Consider the following 25799-nt stretch of genomic DNA (forward strand, 5'->3'; position numbering starts at 1 on the left):
TAGAGGAGGGTAGAGGGGGAACAGAAAGGTAGAGGAGGGTAGAGGGGGAACAGAAGGTAGAGGAGGGTACAGGGGGAACAGAAAGGTAGAGGAGGGTAGAAAGGGGAACAGAAAGGTAGAGGAGGGTAGAGGGGGAACAGAAAGGAGGGTAGAAAGGGGAACAGAAAGGTAGAGGAGGGTAGAGGGGGAACAGAAAGTTAGAGGAGGGTAGAAAGGGGAACAGAAAGGTAGAGGAGGGTAGTGGGGAACAGAAAGGTAGAGGAGGGTAGAGGGGGGGGAACAGAAAGGTAGAGGAGGGTAGAAAGGGGAACAGAAAGGTAGAGGAGGGTAGAGGGGGGAACAGAAAGGTAGAGGAGGAACAGAAAGGTAGAGGAGGGTAGAGGGGGAACAGAAGGTAGAGGAGGGTAGAAAGGGGAACAGAAAGGTAGAGGAGGGTAGAAAGGGGAACCGAAAGGTAGAGGAGGGTAGAGGGGGAACAGAAAGGTAGAGGGGGAACAGAAATGTAGAGGAGGGTAGAGGGGGAACAGAAAGGTAGAGGAGGGTAGAAAGGGGAACAGAAAGGTAGAGGAGGGTAGAGGGGGAACCGAAAGGTAGAGGAGGGTAGAGGGGGAACAGAAAGGTAGAGGGGGAACAGAAATGTAGAGGAGGGTAGAGGGGGAACAGAAAGGTAGAGGAGGGTAGAAAGGGGAACAGAAAGGTAGAGGAGGGTAGAGGGGGAACAGAAAGGTAGAGGAGGGTAGAGGGGGAACAGAAAGGTAGAGGTGGTAGAGGGGGAACAGAAAGGTAGAGGAGGGTAGAGGGGGAACAGAAAGGAGGGTAGAGGGGGAACAGAAAGGTAGAGGAGGGTAGAGGGGGAACGGAAAGGTAGAGGAGGGTAGAGGGGGAACGGAAAGGTAGAGGAGGGTAGAGGGGGAACAGAAAGGTAGAGGAGGGTAGAGGGGAACAGAAAGGAGGGTAGAGGGGGAACAGAAAGGTAGAGGAGGGTAGAGGGGGAACAGAAAGGTAGAGGAGGGTAGAGGGGGAACAGAAAGGTAGAGGAGGGTAGAGGGGGAACAGAAAGGTAGAGGAGGGTAGACGGGGAACAGAAAGGTAGAGGAGGGTAGAGGGGGAACAGAAAGGTAGAGGAGGGTAGAGGGGGAACAGAAAGGTAGAGGAGGGTAGAGGGGGAACAGAAAGGTAGAGGAGGGTAGAGGGGGTCAACCTTATGCTCTAATTAACTTGAGTCTCTTCAAAATAAAAGACAGGATTTCCAGCTCGCCCAGTGTTTCTGCGGGTGTGGTGGCAGCGGTGATTATGTCTGATTCGTTATGCCAGCCGGGGTCCTTGCTGCTCCTGTGTACTAATGGTGTGTGTGTGTGTGTGTGTGTGTGTGTGTGTGTGTGTGTGTGTGTGTGTGTGTGTGTGTGTGTGTGTTAGAGTCTCTCTGGGGTTTGTTCACCAAGCTCGGACGTGATTGATCTCATGTGTTCAATCACCTGGCAGTTGCTATGGCAGCAGGGGGGATAAACCAGGAAGAGAGTGTAAGGGAAGGAGGGAGGGAGGTGAGAGAGAGGGAGGGAGGAAGGGAGGGAGGTAAGAGGGAGAGGGAAAGAGGGAGGAATGGAGGGAGGTAAGAGGGAGAGGGAAAAAGGGAGGAAGGGAGGAAGGTGGGAAGTGAAGGAGGCACCTTGAGGTTCTTGACAGCTGGGGCGGGGTCGGTGAGGAAGCTTTGGCGAACACTGATCTCTATCCCAGCCTCCTTGGTCCTTGCCTCGAGATCATCCAGCGTCTGGAGGAGAGATAAGACATGAAAACTGCCATCACTCACTTCATTCAGATGCTTTTTGTTTAGTATTTTCAGTACAACATGTCTTGACAGAACAGACAGAAACACAGACAGAAACACAGACAGAAACACAGACAGAAACACAGACAGACACACAGACAGAAACACAGACAGAAACACAGACAGACACACAGACAGAAACACAGATAGACACACAGACAGACAGACAGACAGAAACACAGACAGAGAAACAGACAGAAACACAGACAGACACACAGACAGACACACAGACAGAAACACACAGACACACAGACAGAAACACAGACAGAGAAACAGACAGAAACACAGACAGACACACAGACAGACACACAGACAGAAACACACACAGACACACAGACAGAAACACACAGACACACAGACAGAAACACAGACAGACACACAGACAGACACACAGACAGACACACAGACAGACACACAGACAGAAACACAGACCAGGGCTGGCTCCAGACATAAGCAGAACTCATTCGGGTTCTGAAGGTAATGTTGAGAGATAGAATAGTATGTGCAAGTACAAAAATTGAGTTTTGCATAAGCAAATGTTCTCTTGTTACGTCAGTCATTCAATTAGCCATGTCAGCTAACACTTGCTTTATTGCTAAATTAGTCTAGCCAGCTGTCTAAACTTGGAGCATTATGTCCGGATACCAGCCGGTCACGCAGGGCACGTGCCCAGGGACCCTAACCTCCAGGGGGCCCCAATTTGATTTTGTTAGTTACTCTCACTCAGATATAATTTATATGGTATAAGTCATGGCAAAATGTGTAGAATTGCATGAAATCAACAGGTTGGTTGTCAGTCCCCAACCCCCTATAACTCTGAGTATGGGCATGCTATAACTCTGAGTATAGGCATGCTATAACTCTGAGTATGGGCATGCTATTTTGATTCTCAGTTACATTGTTTTACAATTTTGCGCCAAATATAAATTGTGTGAGCAATAATAGGACCAAAGTGTAGTTTACTTTGTTTAAGGATGAATCAGTGGAGACCACCTCTTACAGGGCAATAGGAGACACCATATTACATTGTTTAAGGATGTATCAGTGGAGACCACCTCTTCCAGGGTTATAGGAGACACCATATTACATTGTTTAAGGATGTATCAGTGGAGACCACCTCTTCCTGGGTAATAGGGGACACCATATTACATTGTTTAACGGAGGTATCAGTGGAGACCACCTCTTCCTGGTCAATAGGAGACACCATATCACATTGTTTAAGGGAGGTATCAGTGGAGACCACCTCTTCCTGGTCAATAGGAGACACCATATCACATTGTTTAACGGAGGTATCAGTGGAGACCACCTCTTCCTGGTCAATAGGAGACACCATATCACATTGTTTAAGGGAGGTATCAGTGGAGACCACCTCTTCCTGGTCAATAGGAGACACCATATCACATTGTTTAAGAATATATCAGTGGAGACTACCTCTTCTAGGGTAATAGGAGACATCATATCACATTGTTTAAGGGAGGTATCAGTGGAGACCACCTCTTCCTGGATGGTAGGAGACACCATATTTCCTCTATACTCAGCCAGGGGGAGGAATAATTATGTCTAAACCAATTCAGGATGGGATGAAATGCTAAAGCCTGGAAATACAACCTCAAGTTTGTTCAGATTAGAGGTGGACCGATTAATTAGGGCCGATTTCAAGTTTTCACAACAATCGGAAATATTTTTGGACACCTTTATTTACCCTTTATTTAACTAGGCAAGTCAGTTAAGAACACATTCCTATTTTCAATGACGTCTTAGGAACAGTGGCTTAACTGCCCTGTTCAGGGGCAGAATGACAAATTTTACCTTGTCAGCTCAGGGATTCAATTTTGCAACCTTTTATTTATTTATTTATTTTTTTCACCTTTATTTAACCAGGTAGGCTAGTTGAGAACAAGTTCTCATTTACAACTGCAACCTGGCCAAGATAAAGCATAGCAGTGTGATCAGACAACAACACAAAGTTACACATGGAGTAAACAATTAACAAGTCAAGAACACAGAAGAAAAAAAAGAAAAAAACCTTACAGTTCACTAGTCCAACGCTCTAACCACCTGATTACATTGCACTCCACGAGGAGCCTGCCTGTTACGCGAATGCAGTAAGAACCTTACAGTTCACTAGTCCAACGCTCTAACCACCTGATTACATTGCACTCCACGAGGAGCCTGCCTGTTACGCGAATGCAGTAAGAACCTTACAGTTCACTAGTCCAACGCTCTAACCACCTGATTACATTGCACTCCACGAGGAGCCTGCCTGTTACGAGGAGCCTGGGAATGCAGTAAGAACCTTACAGTTCACTAGTCCAACGCTCTAACCACCTGATTACATTGCACTCCACGAGGAGCCTGCCTGTTACGCAGTTCAATGCAGTAAGAACCTTACAGTTCACTAGTCCAACGCTCTAACCACCTGATTACATTGCACTCCACGAGGAGCCTGCCTGTTACGCGAATGCAGTAAGAACCTTACAGTTCACTAGTCCAACGCTCTAACCACCTGATTACATTGCACTCCACGAGGAGCCTGCCTGTTACGCGAATGCAGTAAGAACCTACAGTTCACTAGTCCAACGCTCTAACCACCTGATTACATTGCACTCCACGAGGAGCCTGCCTGTTAAGAACTAGTCCAACGAATGCAGTAAGAACCTTACAGTTCACTAGTCCAACGCTCTAACCACCTGATTACAACCGAATGCAGTAAGAACCTTACACCTAGTCCAACGCTCTAACCACCTGATTACAGTAAGAATTACAGTTCACTAGTCCAACGCTCTAACCACCTGATTACATTGCACTCCACGAGGAGCCTGCCTGTTACGCGAATGCAGTAAGAACCTTACAGTTCACTAGTCCAACGCTCTAACCACCTGATTACATTGCACTCCACGAGGAGCCTGCCTGTTACGCGAATGCAGTAAGAACCTTACAGTTCACTAGTCCAACGCTCTAACCACCTGATTACAGTTTGCACTCCACGAGGAGCCTGCCTGTTACGTCCAACGCTCTAAATGCAGTAAGAACCTTACAGTTCACTAGTCCAACGCTCTAACCACCTGATTACATTGCACTCCACGAGGAGCCTGCCTGTTACGCGAATGCAGTAAGAACCTTACAGTTCACTAGTCCAACGCTCTAACCACCTGATTACATTGCACTCCACGAGGAGCCTGCCTGTTACGCGAATGCAGTAAGAATGCAGTAAGAACCTTACAGTTCACTAGTCCAACGCTCTAACCACCTGATTACATTGCACTCCATGAGGAGACTGCCTGTTACGCGAATGCAGTAAGAACCTTACAGTTCACTAGTCCAACGCTCTAACCACCTGATTACATTGCACTCCACGAGGAGACTGCCTGTTACGCGAATGAAGTAAGAAACCAAGGTAAGTTGCTAGCTAGCATTAAACTTTTCTTATAAAAAACAATCAATCAATCATGATCACTAGTTAACTACACATGGTTGATGATATTACTAGTTTATTAAGTGTGTCCTGCGTTGCATATAATCGATGCGGTGAATATTCACGAAAAAGGACTATCGTTGCTCCAACGTGTACCTAACCATAAACATGAATGCCTTTCTTAAAATCAATACACAAGTATATATTTTTAAACCTGCTTATTTAGTTAATATTGCCTGCTAACATGACTCGTTGCAAACTGTGAAGACTATTTCTTCCTAACAAAGACAGCCAACTTCGCCAAATGGGGGATGATTTAACAAAAGCGCATTTGCGAAAAAAGCACAATCGTTGCACGACTGTACCTAACCATAAACATCAATGCCTTTCTTAAAATCAATACACAGAAGTATATATTTTTAAACCTGCATATTTAGCTGAAAGAAATCCAGGTTAGCAGGCAATATTAACCAAGTGAAATTGTCTCACTTCTCTTACGTTCATTGCAAGCAGAGTCAGTGTATATGCAACAGTTTGGGCCGCCTAATTTACAAGAATGTTACGTAATTATGACATAACATTGAAGGTTGTGCAATGTAACAGGAATATTTAGACTTATGGATGCCACCCGTTAGATAAAATAAGGAACGGTTCCGTATTTCACTGAAAGAATAAATGTCTTGTTTTCGAAATGATAGTTTCCGGATTCGATCATATTAATGACCTAAGGCTCGTATTTCTGTGTGTTATTATGTTATAATTATGTCCATTATTTGATAGAGCAGTCTGACTGAGCGGTGGTAGGCACCAGCAGGCTCGTAAGCATTCATTCAAAATGCTCGTAAGCATTCATGCTTTCGTGCATTTTGCCAGCAGCTCTTTGCTGTGCTTCAAGCATTGAGCTGTTTATGACTTCAAGCTTATCCACTCTCGAGATTAGGCTGGTGTAACCGATGTGAAATGGCTAGCTAGTTAGTGGGGTGCGCGCTAATAGTGTTTCAAACGTCACTCGCTTGGAGTGGTTGGAGTGGTTGTTCTCCTTGCTCTGCATGGGTAACGCTGCTTCAAGGGTGGCTGTTGTCGATGTGTTTCTGGTTCGAGCCCAGGTTGGGGCGAGGAGAGGGACAGAAGCTATACTGTTACACTGGCAATACTAAAGTGCCTATAAGAACATCCAATAGTCAAAGGTATATGAAATACAAATCGTATAGAGAGAAATAGTCCTATAATTCCTTCCTCCAACTACAACCTAAAACTTCTTACTTGGGAATATTGAAGACTCATGTTAAAAGGAACCACCAGCTTTCACATGTTCTCATGTTCTGAGCAAGGAACTTAAACGTTAGCTTTTTTACATGGCACATATTGCACTTTTACTTTCTTCTCAAACACTTTGTTTCTGCAATTTTTAAACCAAATTGAACATGTTTCATTATTTATTTGAGCATAAATTGATTTTATTGATGTATTAAATCAAGTTAAAATAAGTGTTCATTCAGTATTGTTGTAATTGTTATTACTACAAATACATTTTTTAAATCGGCCGATTAATCGGTATCGGCTTTTTTTGGTCCTCCAATAATCGGCATCCATATCGTCGTTGAAAAATCATAATGGGTCGACCTCTAGTCCAGATAGTTCTCCTACATATTTCTCTCTTTGTAAGTTTGTTCATTTTATCCGAGATCGCTTACCTTGAAACTGGACTATGAATTTTGTGCCAATAGCCAGAAGGGGGAGACATGGGAAGTATTGAACTACAGAAAATCAGCCGTGGCAATATATTCATTTCGACCATTATATATTCTACCCCTTAAAGCAACTGGGATCCAAGTCCACCTACTGAGGTTGGTTTTAATTGATTTGAGAGTTCTGTGATCTACTAACAAATATTTAAAATAGGAAACGATTGTGATTCCATAAGTAGAGATGGAGTCCTCCATCGGGTTCCATAAGTAGAGATGGAGTCCTCCATCTGGTTCCATAAGTAGAGATGGAGTCCTCCATCGGGTTCCATAAGTAGAGATGGAGTCCTCCATCTGGTTCCATAAGTAGAGATTGAGTCCTCCATCTGGTTCCATAAGTAGAGATGGAGTCCTCCATCTGGTTCCATAAGTAGAGATGGAGTCCTCCATCGGTTCCATAAGTAGAGATGGAGTCCTCCATCTGGTTCCATAAGTAGAGATTGAGTCCTCCATCTGGTTCCATAAGTAGAGACGGAGTCCTCCATCGGGTTCCATAAGTAGAGACGGAGTCCTCCATCGGTTCCATAAGTAGAGATGGAGTCCTCCATCTGGTTCCATAAGTAGAGATTGAGTCCTCCATCTGGTTCCATAAGTAGAGATGGAGTCCTCCATCGGGTTCCATAAGTAGAGATGGAGTCCTCCATCTGGTTCCATAAGTAGAGATGGAGTCCTGGTTCCATAAGTAGAGATGGAGGTTCCATAAGTAGAGATGGAGTCCTCCATCGGGTTCCATAAGTAGAGATGGAGTCCTCCATCGGTTCCATAAGTAGAGATGGAGTCCTCCATCGGGTTCCATAAGCAGAGATGGAGTCCTCCATCGGGTTCCATAAGTAGAGATGGAGTCCTCCATCGGGTTCCATAAGTAGAGATGGAGTCCTCCATCGGGTTCCATAAGTAGAGATGGAGTCCTCCATCGGGTTCCATAAGTAGAGATGGAGTCCTCCATCGGGTTCCATAAGTAGAGATGGAGTCCTCCATCGGGTTCCATAAGTAGAGATGTAGTCCTCCATCCATAAGTAGAGGGTTCCATAAGTAGAGATGGAGTCCTCCATCGGGTTCCATAAGTAGAGATGTAGTCCTCCATCGGGTTCCATAAGTAGAGATGGAGTCCTCCATCGGGTTCCATAAGTAGAGATGGAGTCCTCCATCGGGTTCCATAAGTAGAGATGGAGTCCTCCATCGGGTTCCATAGAGATAGATCGGGATAGAGGAGTCCTCCATCGGGTTCCATAAGTAGAGATGGAGTCCTCCATCGGGTTCCATAAGTAGAGATGGAGTCCTCCATCGGGTTCCATAAGTAGAGATGGAGTCCTCCATCGGGTTCCATGGAGTCCTCCATCGGGTTAGAGATGGAGTCCTCCATCGGGTTCCATAAGTAGAGATGGAGTCCTCCATCGGGTTCCATAAGTAGAGATGGAGTCCTCCATCGGGTTCCATAAGCAGAGATGGAGTCCTCCATCGGGTTCCATAAGTAGAGATGGAGTCCTCCATCGGGTTCCATAAGTAGAGATGGAGTCCTCCATCGGGTTCCATAAGTAGAGATGGAGTCCTCCATCGGGTTCCATAAGTAGAGATGTAGTCCTCCATCGGGTTCCATAAGTAGAGATGGAGTCCTCCATCGGGTTCCATAAGTAGAGATGGAGTCCTCCATCAGGTTCCATAAGTAGAGATGGAGTCCGGGTTCCATAAGTAGAGATGGGTTCCATAAGTAGAGATGGAGTCCTCCATCGGGTTCCATAAGTAGAGATGGAGTCCTCCATCGGGTTCCATAAGTAGAGATGGAGTCCTCCATCAGGTTCCATAAGTAGAGATGTAGTCCTCCATCAGGTTCCATAAGTAGAGACGGAGTCCTCCATCAGGTTCCATAAGTAGCGACGGAGTCCTCCATCAGGTTCCATAAGTAGAGAAGAAGTCCTCCATCATGTTCCATAAGTAGAGATGGAGTCCTCATCAGGTTCCATAAGTAGAGATGAAGTCCTCCATCAGGTTCCATAAGTAGAGATGAAGTCCTCCATCAGGTTCCATAAGTAGAGATGAAGTCCTCCATCGGGTTCCATAAGTAGAGATGGAGTCCTCTATCAGGTTCCATAAGTAGAGATGAAGTCCTCCATCAGGTTCCATAAGTAGAGATGAAGTCCTCCATCAGGTTCCATAAGTAGAGATGAAGTCCTCCATCGACGTCTTGAGAGTCAGAAGGGCTGATTTGGTTAGTTAAAGCTGAATTTATCTATGATCTTCAATGAGTTTGGGGGCAAATTAGGATTAATTGTCTAGATAGAGTAAAATATCGTCCTCATATAATAACATGAAGTGATCAGTAGATTTCAGGGAAATTGGTGTTATTTCCTTCGATTGACAAATTGCCTAGGCCAGGAGTTCCATGGATAACAAAAATAGCAAAGGAGACATTAAATCACCTTGTATGCTGCTTCTAGTGAATCTGAACAGAGCAGAACAGATACTGCCTGTTAAAACTATGTCTGAGGGATTGGCATATAGTAATTTAATCATAATGAAATTTGCAGTTGAGAGAGAATTTGGATAAATACAATGGGAGAATTACAATTGACGTGGACTGATGATTTTCGAAAAATAGGCACGGTGCACTTTTCGTTTCAATCCCTCTAAAAAGAGAAATAAATCATTCTAAATAACAAACTATCCTTATTTACCACAATGTGAAAGAGTGATAGAAAGTCTGTTTCTGAAACACAGAGTCCTTCTTTTAATTCACCTCCCTGTTTGCCTACCTGTGTATGACCATTGCCTACCTGTGTATGACCATTGCCTACCTGTGTATGACCATTGCCTACCTACCTGTGTATGACCATTGCCTACCTGTGTATGACCATTGCCTACCTGTGTATGACCATTGCCTACCTGTGTATGACCATTGCCTACCTGTGACCACAATTCCTGCCTTCTGCGAAGGTGAAATGAACATCTGCCGCGCTCTGCGCGTGAATCTACACCTTTTTCTCCCTTAATGAAAGAGTCCAGCAAGGATTAGTCAGCATAAAACTGAGTGACTCACTCATTCATGGCTTTGGATCAAAATAAACAAGTACCAACATTCTTTCTGATAGTCTTTAATAAAGAAATGTTTTGACCGTTTATACTGACAAGTGGTTGCCATGGTGACTCATTCAATAACAGTTGAAGTCGGAAGTTTACATACACTTAGGTTGGAGTCATTAAAAGTTGTTTTTCAACCACTCCACAAATTTCTTGTTAACAAACTATAGTTCTGGCAAGTTGGTTAGGACATCTACTGTGTGCATGACAAGTAATTTTTCCAACAATTTTTTACATACAGATTATTTCACTTATAATTCACTGTATCACAATTCCAGTGGGTCAGAAGATGACATACACTAAGTTGACTATGCCTTTAAACAGCTTGGAAAATTCCAGAAAATGATGTCATGGCTTTAGAAACTTCTGATAGGCTAATTGACATAATTTGAGTCAATTGGAGGTGTACCTGTGGATGTATTTCAAGGCCTCAGCAACAAAGAAGCCACTGCTCCAAAACTGCCATAAAAAGTCAAACTACGGTTTGCAACTGCACATGGGGACAAAGATCGTACTTTTTGGAGAAATGTCCTCTGGTCTGATAAAACAAAAATAGAACTGTTTGGCCATAATGACCATCGTTATTTTTGGAGGAAAAAGGGGGAGGCTTGCAAGCCGAAGAACACCATCCCAACCGTGAAGCACGGGGGTGGCAGCATCATGTTGTGGGGGTGCTTTGCTGCAGGAGGGACTGGTGCACTTCTCATAAAAATAGACAGCATCATGAGGTAGGATACTTATGTGGAAAAATTGAAGCAACATCTCAAGACATCAGTCAGGAAGTTAAAGCTTGATCGCAAATGGGTCTTCCAAATGGACAATAACCCCAAGCATACTTCCAAAGTTGTGGCAAAATGGCTTAAGGACAACAAAGTCAAGGTATTGGAGTGGATATCACAAAGCCCTGACCTCAATCCCATGGAAAATTTGTGGGCAGAACTGAAAAAGCGTGTGCGAGCAAGGAGGCCTACATAACTGACTCAGTTACACCAGCTCTGTCAGGAGAAATGGGCCAATTCACACAACTTATTGTGGGAAGCTTGTGGAAGGCTCGCCGAAATGTATGACCCAATTTAAAGGCAATGCTACCAAATACTAATTGAGTGTATGTAAACTTCTGACCCACTGGGAATGTGATGAAAGAAATAAAAGCTGAAATAAATCATTCTCTGTAATGGTCTGGGTGTAGCTGGTGCAGAGGAGTCAGGTGCAGGACAGCAGAGATGAGTAACACAAGTAACTTTACTCAAATATGCCAATAACATGTCGTAATACCGAGCCCACAATATTCATAAAACAATCACAAATAAAAACCATGGGGGAAACAGAGGGTTAAATAATGAACATGTAATTGGGGAATTGAAACCAGGTGTGTAAAACAAAGACAAAATAAATGGAAAATGAAAAGTGGATTGGCGATGGCTAGTAGACCGGTGATGCCAACCGCCGAATGCCGCCTAAACAAGGAGAGGGACCGACTTCGGCGGAAGTCGTGACATTCTCTCTATGACTATTCTGAAGAATTTCACATTCTTAAAATGAAGTGGTGATCCTAACTGATCTAAAACAGGGACTTTTTTACCAGGATTAATTGTCAGGGATTGTGAAAAACGAAGTTTAAATGTATTTGACTAAGGTGTATGTAAACATCCGACTTCAACTGACACGGCTCTCGGAACTCATTAAAAATGCGGCTTCTGTTTTATACTAACAAGTGGTTGCCATGGTGGTTGCCATGGTGAATAATCCAATAATAACTGGTATGACACGGCTCTCGGAACTCATTAAAAGGTACCACATGAAACTACATGAAAATACTTGCAGATCAATAAAGTGTCCCTGTAGATCTAATTATATTTAGAGGATTGGAGGATTCTAAATTAATATCTAAGGGGCATTTTTCTGGTCTGTGATATTGATTTATAAATGCAAAACCTTACAGAGAATATCTAAGGAGCTGTTTTTTACTCATTTATTTTCTCTCCGGCGCCCGCATCACTCTCCGCCTCATGGCCTCAAACTGTACCACTTTGTTTCTCTCCGTCGCCCACAAGCAAATTAAACATTTGGATAATAAAGCATTTAAAAGGCTGACATTAGTTGATTTTAATACTTCTGACAGCCGACATTCTAACTCCACACATAACTTTTGGAAGGCATGGATTATTATAACCTACTGCAAGCCTAAAACCTATGGGTGTAACCTTCTGAATTAATGATTTACATTGAAGATTGAGGCCTCTTAATGAGTCCCGAGAGCCGATCTGTTATCCAACAATTATTATTATTATTAACACTGCATTATAATTATATAAAAGCTGCTTAGATACTCTCTGTAAGGTTTTACATTTCTAAATCAATATCACAGACCAGATTTGCCCGAAAGAAAAATGCCCCTTAGATATTAATTTAGAATCCTCCAATCCTCTAAATTGAACTAGATCTACAGGAACACATTATTGATCTGCAAGTATTTTCATGTAGTTTCATGTAGTACCTTTTAATGAGTTCCGAGAGCCGTGTCATACCAGTTATCATTGGATTATTCACCATGGCAACCACTTGTTAGTATAAAACAGAACGTCATGTGTGTTTTAATTTATTTTGGAGTCATTTTGTTTTTCACACTTGTTAGCAGTCTGTGAATTCTGCAAACAATGTTTCCATGAATTGGCTATTAGCGGGACAACAGACTCGTCATACCTTTACAAAAGGATAGTCTAATAGCTCATCTAGGTGTGAAGAACATCCCCCCCAACTTGCAATGTATTAAGTACTCTAAACTCCAAACCTAATGCAACTGCAAAATGTTGTACAGTATTTCTTCATCAACATCTTTATGCTTTCGTAAATAAAATAATGATGGAAATACTCTTTCAAAATGCAGATGTTTATTTCAACTTTCAGCCGGACAATAGGGAATATCACTGAATGACAGAGCGTGGGGACTGGTCAGATTTTTGTTTTTTTCATGGAATAGAAATACCATAATATTAAACAAAGAAACGATTAAGTTACAGAAAGAGAAACATTTTCTGTGGGCAGAGAGAGGGGCGGCAACTGATGCATTGGTCCAGAGCCAAGCGGTATTGGCGGAGAGTCACTCGTCATTTGCGTAGAGTCAGGCAAGGAACGAGATGGAGTCACAATCCATGCCAGGCACACCTGTGAGCTCTGGAAACAACGTGTCCTCGATGGGCTATCAGCAAGACAATAGACTCTTGCCGAGTTTAGGGACTTTAAATGTACCGTTTTAATGGACGTTTGCGAGGCATTATTATTGCCCATAATCATCTGTTGAGAAAACATGTGTTATGGCTTTTCAACCTCTGCCATATTGTGGATTCTGCTCTAATTATGTTGGTAACCAATGTATTATAGCAATAAGGCACCTCAGTGGTTTGTGGTATATGGCCAATATACCACAGCTAAGGGCTGTATCCAGTCTATCTATTTAATATAACTTAGAGGGTTTTATTTAATGGAAGCTTCTCTAATGTCAAACATGTAACGTGTGGTGTACCGCAGGGTAGCTCTCTAGGCCCTCTACTCTTTTCTATTTTTACCAATGACCTGCCACTGGCATTAAACAAAGCATGTGTGTCCATATATGCTGATGATTCAACCATATACTCATCAGCAAACACAGCTAATGAAGTCACTGTAACCTTTAACAAAGAGTTGCAGTTTGTTTTGGAATGGGTGGTCAGCAATAAACTGATCCCGAACATCTCTAAAACTGTATTTGGTACAAATCATTCCCTAAGTTCTAGACCTCAGATGAATCTGGTAATGAATGGTGTTTCTGTTGAACAAGTTGAGGAGACTAAATGACTTGGTCTCACCTTAGAATGTTAACGGTCATGGTCAAAACATACAGATTCAGTAGTTGTAAAGATGGGGGAGAGGTCTGTCCGTAATAAAGAGATGCTCTGCTTTTCTGACACCACACTCCACAAAGTCCTGCAGGCTCTAGTTTTATCTTATCCTGTTTATTGTCCAGACATATGGTCAAGTGCTGCAAAGAAGGACCTAGTTAAGCTGCAGCTGGCCCATAACAGAGAGACACAGCTTGCTCTTCATTGTAATCAGAGGGCTCATATTAATACTATGCAAGCCAGTATGTCTTGGCTAAGAGTTGAGGAAAGAATGACTGCGTCACTTCTTGTTTTTACAAGAAACATGAATGTTTCAGAAATTCCAAATTGTTTGCATAGTCAACTTACACACACACTTACCCCAGGTTCAGAACAAATTCAAGGAAACATACACTATTATACAGAGCCATGAGTGCATGGAACTCCCTTCCATCTTATGTAGCGCAAGTAAACACCTGGAAAACCTGTTTTTCAAAAAACAGATAAATCAGCACCTCACAACGCCTCTCCCCCATGTGACCTACTTGTTGTGTGTACTGACATGTGACCTACTGCTTGTGTGTATGTACTGACATGTGACCTACTGGTTGTGTGTATGTACTGACATGTGACCTACTGGTTGTGTGTATGTACTGACATGTGACCTACTGCTTGTGTGTATGTACTGACATGTGACCTACTGGTTGTGTGTATGTACTGACATGTGACCTACTTGTTGTGTGTATGTACTGACATGTATGTTGTGTGTATGTATTGACATGTGACCTACTTATCTATGAGTCTTGATGAGTTAGGGTGGGTATCTATCAGTATTGATGAGTTAGGGTGGATATCTATGAGTCTTGATGAGTTAGGGTGGGTAGTGAAGAGAAATGAAAAGCGTAAACATAACAACAGATACAGTGGGGCAAAAAAGTATTTAGTCACCCACCAATTGTGCAAGTTCTCCCACTTAAAAAGATGAGAGAGGCCTGTAATTTTCATCATAGGTACACTTCAACTATGACAGACAGAATGAGAAAAAAAAATCCAGAAAATCACATTGTAGGATTTTTAATTTATTTATTTGCAAATTATTGTAACAGCTTTCTTCCGTCGAAGGAGAGTCCGACCAAAATGCAGCGTGGTTAGTTCGATACATGTTTAATGAATGAAATAAACACGACAAATACAAAAACAAGACACGGAACGTGAAAACCTATACAGCCTATCTGGTGAATACATACACACTGAGACAGGAACAATCACCCACAAAACACACAGTGAAACCCAGGCTACCTAAATATGGTTCCCAATCAGAGACAACGAGAATCACCTGACTCTGATTGAGAACCGCCTCAGGCAGCCATAGCCTATGCTAGACACCCCTACTCAGCCACAATCCCAATGCCTACTAAAACCCCAATACGAAAACACATGTCATACCCTGGCCTGACCAAATAAATGTATAAACACAAAATACTAAGACCAGGGCGTGACAATTATGGTGGAAAATAAGTATTTGGTCAATAACAAAAGTTTATCTCAATACTTTGTTATATACCCGTTGTTGGCAATTACAGAGGTCAAACGTTTTCTGTAAGTCTTCACAAGGTTTTCACACACTGTTGCTGGTATTTTGGCCCCCTTATTGCTATTATACACTGGTTACCAACATAATTAGAGCAGTAAAAATACATGTTTGTCATACCCGTGGTATACGGTCTTATATACCACGGCTGTCAGCCAATCAGCATTCAGGGCTCGAACCACACAGTTTTATAATCTAGATCATAACCATCATTAATCATGGCCTGTAGGCCAAGTCCTCCCTGGGAGATACATTCAATAGCCTGTCCTAAATGGTATTGTGTCGTAGCCCAAATGAGACTGACCATCTCTCCTTAGTGGTAGCGAACAAACAAAAAATAGTAGGGGAATAGCTTCCAATTTATATAGCCATATTTTCCCATGTAGGAATTCAATGCTCTGGAGCCCCACCAGGAAGCAGCCTCAGTCCGTGTGACATTACTCGTTAATTGGTGTGGTATCATCACTGTTTAATATCCTGGACCATAGGCAGTATAATATTAACAAAGTCCAATACTCAGCAATAATAGTAATAATGTCCTTGTAACCACTTCAAGGGGGGGGGGGTCCTCCTCATTGGCTTATGCTGAGGGCAGCATTATAGCCATAGGCTAGGCTGTGTTACTGTGCATGGATGGCATATCTGAATATTGTGCCAGTCATTATGGAGCTCCATCTGTCGACTCGTCAGGGATTCTGGGAAATGTGATTCTGGAAAATGTCTTGAGCTTTATTGGGAGCATTGTGTTCTGAAAGATCAAGATGAGTTTTTTTTCCGGGTGGATGAAACCCCATCTCAGATTTAGCTGGTGTAGCTGGGATCTCACCTCCACTGTAGGGTTAGGGTTAGGGTTAGGGTTAGCCCTCTGTTTTAGCAGTTTGGCATTCAGATCTGGGGAGAAGCTGACCCTCTTCTCCTCATAGGTCAGAGCCCCCCGAGTCCACTGCAAGGCGAACAATTTGCCATTTCACTTCAAACGAGAGCCCTTCCCGGAGAAAACCCGCGCAAGTGTGCAATGTTAATCAGCGGCATGGGACCCAGCATCTCCTGCCTCGTATTGCTCATAGAAAAGATTGCTCATGAAACAAAGTTGGGTTTTCCCGCCACACCCACGGAAGTTTGAAGTCCTTTAGGCACGTTCAATTTACCGGAATGATTCTCAAGTGATTCCGTTTTCTCTTTTTAAGGAGATCGATTTGCCCCTTTTTTTTCTAACTTAGCTTGTGCTGCTTCCAGGTCACGGAGTCGCACCTCTTTCCCATTGGCTATCGGTGGAACTGTTGTCGGGGAGTTGAGAGCCGTCATGTTACCATGAGGGGGGGGGGCAGATTATTCTATCCTTGGGAGACAAATAGACCTGCTCGTTTTTAAAAATTCTTATCATACAATCAATGTCCCACACTTTAATATGATGTTTACTATTGATCTTTTTTTATTTATTTTTTTAAATCAACTCTGTTAACCTCTTAAGTCGACCCTCTACTTTTTTGAACATTCTGTTAAAAATCGCGCAACATTTCAGCGCCCTGCTACTCATGCCAGGAATATAGTATATGCATTTGCTTAGTCCGTGTGGATAGAAAACACTCAGACGTTTATACAACTGGTTAAATCACTGCTGTGGCTTTACCAGAACGGCATTTACATCGAAAAGCACAGGAAAAACTGATCACTGAAAATGGGAAAATATATCCATGCGCTACTTGAACCCATTGATAAAGGTGAACCACAATTAATTGACTGAGGTTGCAGTACCTACAGCTTCCACACGGTGTCTAGAGTCTTGTCATTTCCCTTCGAGTTTTTTCTTGGTCAAACACATGCAGGGCACCGTATCTCCTCAGGTCTAGGACCGGATATTTTCGTTGAGTTTCTAGCCGGACATTTTTCCAGACGGACAGCTAATGATCTTTACATCGCCTCCTGATGAATTTTATCGCTTATTAACGTTTACTAATACCTAAAGTTGCATTACAAACGTATTTCGAAGTGTTTTGTGAAAGTTTATCGTCGACTTTTTGAATTTTAAAAAATGACGTTACGTTTTGAAACAATGTTTTTTTCGTTTATCACACAGTCTACATATAACGATATCTAGGCTTTATATGGACCGATTTAATCGAAATAAAGACCCAAATAGTGTTTATGGGACATCTAGGAGTGCCAACAAAGAAGATAGTGAAAGGTAATGAATGTTTTCTATTTTATTGTGCGGTTTGTGTAACGCCGAAATGCTAATTATTTTGTTTACGTCCCCTGCGGGTCTTTTGGGGTGTTACATGCTATCAGATAATAGCTTCTCATGCTTTCGCCGAAAAGCATTTTAAAAATCTGACTTGTTGCCTGGATTCACAACGAGTGTAGCTTTAATTCGATACCCTGCATGTGTATTTTAATGAACTTTTGAGTTTTAACTAATACTATTAGCATTTAGCGTAGCGCATTTGCATTTCCAGAGCTCTAGTTGGGACGCAAGCGTCCCGAGTAGAAGCAAGAGGTTAATTAATAGTTATTTTGCAAAAGAAAGCCACGATGAGGCCACGAGTTTTCAATGCATGTCACCGGAACAGGAAGGCTCATGTTTCATCAAAGTCCATAAAACGTGAGTCTAGAGCAGCCTTAGTTAGGAAGGGTTTTGATAGAGTGATTAGCCCCACAGACTCTGGACCACAGAAGCCCATTCTGACGTGGCTATGAATCCCATCTCAACCCTCCCGCTCTGTTTTCCTCTGTATCTGTCTCCCCTCTACATTCAGACTCTCACTGTCTATAAAACAGTACAATACAAACAAACAAAAAACATGTAAATGTTAAAGATGCCTGTCACTCACCGAGGTGAAAACTTCCGTAGTCTGCTGGATGGTGGCGATCTTCGTCCATTTCCACTTCTGAAAGAGCTGAACCCTGGTGGGGTTGTGGAGGGTGGCAGACGGGTGGGTACGGAAGAACGTCGGGAAGCGCTGGCGGTTGGAGAGAGCTGGAGAACTGGAGCCGTAGGATAACTGAGGAGAGAGGAGAGGAGGAGAGGAGGACAGGAGGAGAGGAGGAGAGGAGGAGAGGGGGACAGGAGGAGAGGAGGATAGGAGGAGAGGAGGAGAGGAGGAGAGGGGGACATGAGGAGAGGAGGAGAGGAGGACAGGAGGAGAGGAGGACAGGAGGAGAGGAGGACAGGAGGAGAGGAGGAGAGGAGGACAGGAGGACAGGAGGACAGGAGGAGGAGAGGAGGAGAGGAGGACAGGAGGACAGGAGGACAGGAGGAGAGGAGGACAGGAGGACAGGAGGACAGGAGGAGAGGAGGACAGGAGGAGAGGAGGACAGGAGGACAGGAGGAGAGGAGGACAGGAGGAGAGGAGGAGAGGAGGACAGGAGGACAGGAGGACAGGAGGAGAGGAGGAGAGGAGGACAGGAGGACAGGAGGACAGGAGGAGAGGAGGAGAGGAGGACAGGAGGACAGGAGGAGAGGAGGAGAGGAGGACAGGAGGAGAGGAGGACAGGAGGAGAGGAGGACAGGAGGAGAGGAGGAGAGGAGGACAGGAGGAGAGGAGGAGAGGAGGAGAGGGTGGAGGACAGGAGGAGAGGAGGAGAGGACAGGAGGAGAGGAGGACAGGAGGAGAGGAGGAGAGGAGGACAGGGGGAGAGGAGGAGAGGAGGACAGGAGGAGAGGAGGAGAGGAGGACAGGAGGGGAGGAGGACAGGAGGAGAGGAGGACAGGAGGACAGGAGGAGAGGAGGACAGGAGGACAGGAGGAGAGTAGATAGAAAAGTGTTAGGGTGTCCTCATTATGAAAACATTTGACAGAAAAGACAGAAGAGACAGAGGAAAAATAACAAACCAAAGAATAAGACAAAACGAGAAAACAAGAAAAGGTAGTTAACATAATGAAGCAAAACCATGTTTGGTTCAATAATACACAGCCAAAGCCCAGTAAATTAGGTCCTGATAGAATATCCCTCCGCCAAAGCCCAGTAAATTAGGTCCTGATAGAATATCCCTCAGCCAAAGCCCAGTAAATTAGGTCCTGATAGAATATCCCTCAGCCATATCCCAGTAAATTAGGTCCTGATAGAATATCCCTCAGCCAAAGCCCAGTAAATTAGGTCCTGATAGAATATCCCTCAGCCAAAGCCCAGTAAATTAGGTCCTGATTGAATATCCCTCAGCCCTATCCCAGTAAATTAGGTCCTGATTGAATATCACTCAGCCATATCAGTCCTGATTGAATATCCCAGTAAATTAGGTCCTGATTGAATATCCTCAGCCATATCCCAGTAAATTAGGTCCTGATTGAATATCCTCAGCCAAAGCCCAGTAAATTAGGTCCTGATTGAATATCCCACAGCCAAAGCCCAGTAAATTAGGTCCTGATAGAATATCCTCAGCCAAAGCCCAGTAAATTAGGTCAGCCAAAGCCCAGTAAATTAGGTCCTGATAGAATATCCCTCAGCCAAAACCCAGTAAATTAGGTCCTGCTAGAATATCCTCAGCCAAAGCCCAGTAAATTAGGTCCTGATGAATATCCTCAGCCATATCCAGTAAATTAGGTCCTGATAGAATATCCCTCTGCCAAAACCCAGTAAATTAGGTCCTGCTAGAATATCCCTCAGCCAAAGCCCAGTAAATTACGTCCTGATCGAATATCCCTCAGCCATATCCCAGTAAATTAGGTCCTGATAGAATATCCCTCAGCCATATCCCAGTAAATTAGGTCCTGATTGAATATCCTCAGCCATATTCCAGTAAATTAGGTCCTGATTGAATATCCTCAGCCATATCCCAGTAAATTAGGTCCTGCTAGAATATCCCTCAGCCAAAACCCAGTAAATTAGGTCCTGATTGAATATCACTCAGCCATATCCCAGTAAATTAGGTCCTGATTGAATATCCCTCAGCCAAAACCCAGTAAATTAGGTCCTGATAGAATATCCGCCAAAACCCAGTAAATTAGGTCCTGATTGAATATCCCTCAGCCAAAGCCCAGTAAATTAGGTCCTGATAGAATATCCTCCGCAAAACCCAGTAAATTAGGTCCTGCTAGAATATCCCTCAGCCAAAGCCCAGTAAATTAGGTCCTGATTGAATATCAGCCCCCAGTAAATTAGGTCCTGATTGAATATCCTCAGCCATATCCCAGTAAATTAGGTCCTGATTGAATATCCCTCAGCCAAAACCCAGTAAATTAGGTCCTGATTGAATATCACTCAGCCATATCCCAGTAAATTAGGTCCTGATTGAATATCCCCTCCGCCAAAACCCAGTAAATTAGGTCCTGCTTGAATATCCCTCAGCCAAAGCCCAGTAAATTAGGTCATGATTAGAATATCCCTCAGCCAAAGCCCAGCCTGATAGAATATCCCTCAGCCATATCCCAGTAAATTAGGTCCTGATAGAATATCCCTCAGCCAAAGCCCAGTAAATTAGGTCCTGATAGAATATCCCTCAGCCAAAGCCCAGTAAATTAGGTCCTGATTGAATATCCCTCAGCCCTATCCCAGTAAATTAGGTCCTGATTGAATATCACTCAGCCATATCCCAGTAAATTAGGTCCTGATTGAATATCCCTCAGCCAAAGCCCAGTAAATTAGGTCCTGATTGAATATCCCTCAGCCATATACCAGTAAATTAGGTCCTGATTGAATATCCCTCAGCCATATCCCAGTAAATTAGGTCCTGATTGAATATCCCTCAGCCAAAGCCCAGTAAATTAGGTCCTGATTGAATATCCCACAGCCAAAGCCCAGTAAATTAGGTCCTGATAGAATATCCCTCAGCCAAAGCCCAGTAAATTAGGTCCTGATAGAATATCCCTCAGCCAAAGCCCAGTAAATTAGGTCCTGATAGAATATCCCTCAGCCAAAACCCAGTAAATTAGGTCCTGCTAGAATATCCCTCAGCCAAAGCCCAGTAAATTAGGTCCTGATCGAATATCCCTCAGCCATATCCCAGTAAATTAGGTCCTGATAGAATATCCCTCCGCCAAAACCCAGTAAATTAGGTCCTGCTAGAATATCCCTCAGCCAAAGCCCAGTAAATTACGTCCTGATCGAATATCCCTCAGCCATATCCCAGTAAATTAGGTCCTGATAGAATATCCCTCCGCCAAAACCCAGTAAATTAGGTCCTGCTAGAATATCCCTCAGCCAAAGCCCAGTAAATTAGGTCCTGATTGAATATCACTCAGCCATATTCCAGTAAATTAGGTCCTGATTGAATATCCCTCAGCCATATCCCAGTAAATTAGGTCCTGCTAGAATATCCTCAGCCAAAACCCAGTAAATTAGGTCCTGATTGAATATCACTCAGCCATATCCCAGTAAATTAGGTCCTGATTGAATATCCCTCAGCCAAAACCCAGTAAATTAGGTCCTGATAGAATATCCCTCCGCCAAAACCCAGTAAATTAGGTCCTGATTGAATATCCCTCAGCCAAAGCCCAGTAAATTAGGTCCTGATAGAATATCCCTCCGCCAAAACCCAGTAAATTAGGTCCTGCTAGAATATCCCTCAGCCAAAGCCCAGTAAATTAGGTCCTGATCGAATATCCCTCAGCCATATCCCAGTAAATTAGGTCCTGATTGAATATCCCTCAGCCATATCCCAGTAAATTAGGTCCTGCTAGAATATCCCTCAGCCAAAACCCAGTAAATTAGGTCCTGATTGAATATCCCTCAGCCAAAACCCAGTAAATTAGGTCCTGATAGAATATCCCTCCGCCAAAACCCAGTAAATTAGGTCCTGATTGAATATCCCTCAGCCAAAGCCCAGTAAATTAGGTCCTGATTGAATATCCCTCAGCCAAAACCCAGTAAATTAGGTCCTGATTGAATATCCCTCAGCCAAAACCCAGTAAATTAGGTCCTGATTGAATATCCCTCCGCCAAAACCCAGTAAATTAGGTCCTGCTAGAATATCCCTCAGCCAAAGCCCAGTAAATTAGGTCCTGATTGAATATCCCTCAGCCAAAACCCAGTAAATTAGGTCCTGATTGAATATCCCTCAGCCAAAACCCAGTAAATTAGGTCCTGATTGAATATCCCTCCGCCAAAACCCAGTAAATTAGGTCCTGCTAGAATATCCCTCAGCCATATCCCAGTAAATTAGGTCCTGATAGAATATCCCTCAGCCAAAGCCCAGTAAATTAGGTCCTGATAGAATATCCCTCAGCCAAAGCCCAGTAAATTAGGTCCTGATTGAATATCCCTCAGCCCTATCCCAGTAAATTAGGTCCTGATTGAATATCACTCAGCCATATCCCAGTAAATTAGGTCCTGATTGAATATCCCTCAGCCAAAGCCCAGTAAATTAGGTCCTGATTGAATATCCCTCAGCCATATACCAGTAAATTAGGTCCTGATTGAATATCCCTCAGCCATATCCCAGTAAATTAGGTCCTGATTGAATATCCCTCAGCCAAAGCCCAGTAAATTAGGTCCTGATTGAATATCCCACAGCCAAAGCCCAGTAAATTAGGTCCTGATAGAATATCCCTCAGCCAAAGCCCAGTAAATTAGGTCCTGATAGAATATCCCTCAGCCAAAGCCCAGTAAATTAGGTCCTGATAGAATATCCCTCAGCCAAAACCCAGTAAATTAGGTCCTGCTAGAATATCCCTCAGCCAAAGCCCAGTAAATTAGGTCCTGATCGAATATCCCTCAGCCATATCCCAGTAAATTAGGTCCTGATAGAATATCCCTCCGCCAAAACCCAGTAAATTAGGTCCTGCTAGAATATCCCTCAGCCAAAGCCCAGTAAATTACGTCCTGATCGAATATCCCTCAGCCATATCCCAGTAAATTAGGTCCTGATAGAATATCCCTCCGCCAAAACACAGTAAATTAGGTCCTGCTAGAATATCCCTCAGCCAAAGCCCAGTAAATTAGGTCCTGATTGAATATCACTCAGCCATATTCCAGTAAATTAGGTCCTGATTGAATATCCCTCAGCCATATCCCAGTAAATTAGGTCCTGCTAGAATATCCCTCAGCCAAAACCCAGTAAATTAGGTCCTGATTGAATATCACTCAGCCATATCCCAGTAAATTAGGTCCTGATTGAATATCCCTCAGCCAAAACCCAGTAAATTAGGTCCTGATAGAATATCCCTCCGCCAAAACCCAGTAAATTAGGTCCTGATTGAATATCCCTCAGCCAAAGCCCAGTAAATTAGGTCCTGATAGAATATCCCTCCGCCAAAACCCAGTAAATTAGGTCCTGCTAGAATATCCCTCAGCCAAAGCCCAGTAAATTAGGTCCTGATCGAATATCCCTCAGCCATATCCCAGTAAATTAGGTCCTGATTGAATATCCCTCAGCCATATCCCAGTAAATTAGGTCCTGCTAGAATATCCCTCAGCCAAAACCCAGTAAATTAGGTCCTGATTGAATATCACTCAGCCATATCCCAGTAAATTAGGTCCTGATTGAATATCCCTCAGCCAAAACCCAGTAAATTAGGTCCTGATAGAATATCCCTCCGCCAAAACCCAGTAAATTAGGTCCTGATTGAATATCCCTCAGCCAAAGCCCAGTAAATTAGGTCCTGATTGAATATCCCTCAGCCAAAACCCAGTAAATTAGGTCCTGATTGAATATCCCTCAGCCAAAACCCAGTAAATTAGGTCCTGATTGAATATCCCTCCGCCAAAACCCAGTAAATTAGGTCCTGCTAGAATATCCCTCAGCCAAAGCCCAGTAAATTAGGTCCTGATCGAATATCCCTCAGCCATATCCCAGTAAATTAGGTCCTGATAGAATATCCCTCCGCCAAAACCCAGTAAATTAGGTCCTGCTAGAATATCCCTCAGCCAAAGCCCAGTAAATTAGGTCCTGATTGAATATCACTCAGCCATATCCCAGTAAATTAGGTCCTGATTGAATATCCCTCAGCCATATCCCAGTAAATTAGGTCCTGCTAGAATATCCCTCAGCCAAAACCCAGTAAATTAGGTCCTGATTGAATATCACTCAGCCATATCCCAGTAAATTAGGTCCTGATTGAATATCCCTCAGCCAAAACCCAGTAAATTAGGTCCTGATAGAATATCCCTCAGCCAAAACCCAGTAAATTAGGTCCTGATTGAATATCCCTCAGCCAAAACCCAGTAAATTAGGTCCTGATTGAATATCCCTCAGCCAAAACCCAGTAAATTAGGTCCTGATAGAATATCCCTCCGCCAAAACCCAGTAAATTAGGTCCTGATTGAATATCCCTCAGCCAAAGCCCAGTAAATTAGGTCCTGATTGAATATCCCTCAGCCAAAACCCAGTAAATTAGGTCCTGATAGAATATCCCTCAGCCAAAGCCCAGTAAATTAGGTCCTGATAGAATATCCCTCAGCCAAAGCCCAGTAAAATAGGTCCTGATAGAATATCCCTCAGCCAAAACCCAGTAAATTAGGTCCTGCTAGAATATCCCTCAGCCAAAGCCCAGTAAATTAGGTCCTGCTCGAATATCCCTCAGCCATATCCCAGTAAATTAGGTCCTGATAGAATATCCCTCCGCCAAAACCCAGTAAATTAGGTCCTGCTAGAATATCCCTCAGCCAAAGCCCAGTAAATTACGTCCTGATCGAATATCCCTCAGCCATATCCCAGTAAATTAGGTCCTGATAGAATATCCCTCCGCCAAAACCCAGTAAATTAGGTCCTGCTAGAATATCCCTCAGCCAAAGCCCAGTAAATTAGGTCCTGATTGAATATCACTCAGCCATATCCCAGTAAATTAGGTCCTGCTAGAATATCCCTCAGCCAAAACCCAGTAAATTAGGTCCTGATTGAATATCACTCAGCCATATCCCAGTAAATTAGGTCCTGATTGAATATCCCTCAGCCAAAACCCAGTAAATTAGGTCCTGATAGAATATCCCTCCGCCAAAACCCAGTAAATTAGGTCCTGATTGAATATCCCTCAGCCAAAGCCCAGTAAATTAGGTCCTGATTGAATATCCCTCAGCCAAAACCCAGTAAATTAGGTCCTGATTGAATATCCCTCAGCCAAAACCCAGTAAATTAGGTCCTGATTGAATATCCCTCCGCCAAAACCCAGTAAATTAGGTCCTGCTAGAATATCCCTCAGCCAAAGCCCAGTAAATTAGGTCCTGACTACTTTTGACCAGAGCCCTATGGGCACTATTCCCTTTTGGCCCTGGTAAAACAAACAAACATAATGCACTATATAGGGTATAGGGTGCAATTTGGGATGCAAACATACATCGAACGGTGACACGGCCACTGCAGGGCAATATGGGTCAGAAATGTGATGTGGGAACCGATGGAGACAGGTCTTTATGACACA

General features: G+C 43.4%; 1 protein-coding gene across 1 annotated transcript in view; it reads right to left on the bottom strand.

Annotated features, from left to right (window-relative positions):
* LOC115124066 (gamma-aminobutyric acid type B receptor subunit 1-like) overlaps window positions 1–25799 on the bottom strand; it is a 254510-nt gene that overhangs the window by 89094 nt on the left and 139617 nt on the right. Inside the window, exons 8-9 of the mRNA XM_065020170.1 lie at window positions 18340–18510; window positions 1667–1768 (exon numbers count right to left, since the gene is read on the bottom strand). Coding sequence (XP_064876242.1) covers window positions 1667–1768; window positions 18340–18510 — 273 coding nt within the window. The remainder of the gene's footprint in view (window positions 1–1666; window positions 1769–18339; window positions 18511–25799) is intronic.

The sequence above is a fragment of the Oncorhynchus nerka genome, linkage group LG7 (genome assembly GCF_034236695.1).
Source record: "Oncorhynchus nerka isolate Pitt River linkage group LG7, Oner_Uvic_2.0, whole genome shotgun sequence".
Lineage (NCBI taxonomy): Eukaryota > Metazoa > Chordata > Actinopteri > Salmoniformes > Salmonidae > Oncorhynchus > Oncorhynchus nerka.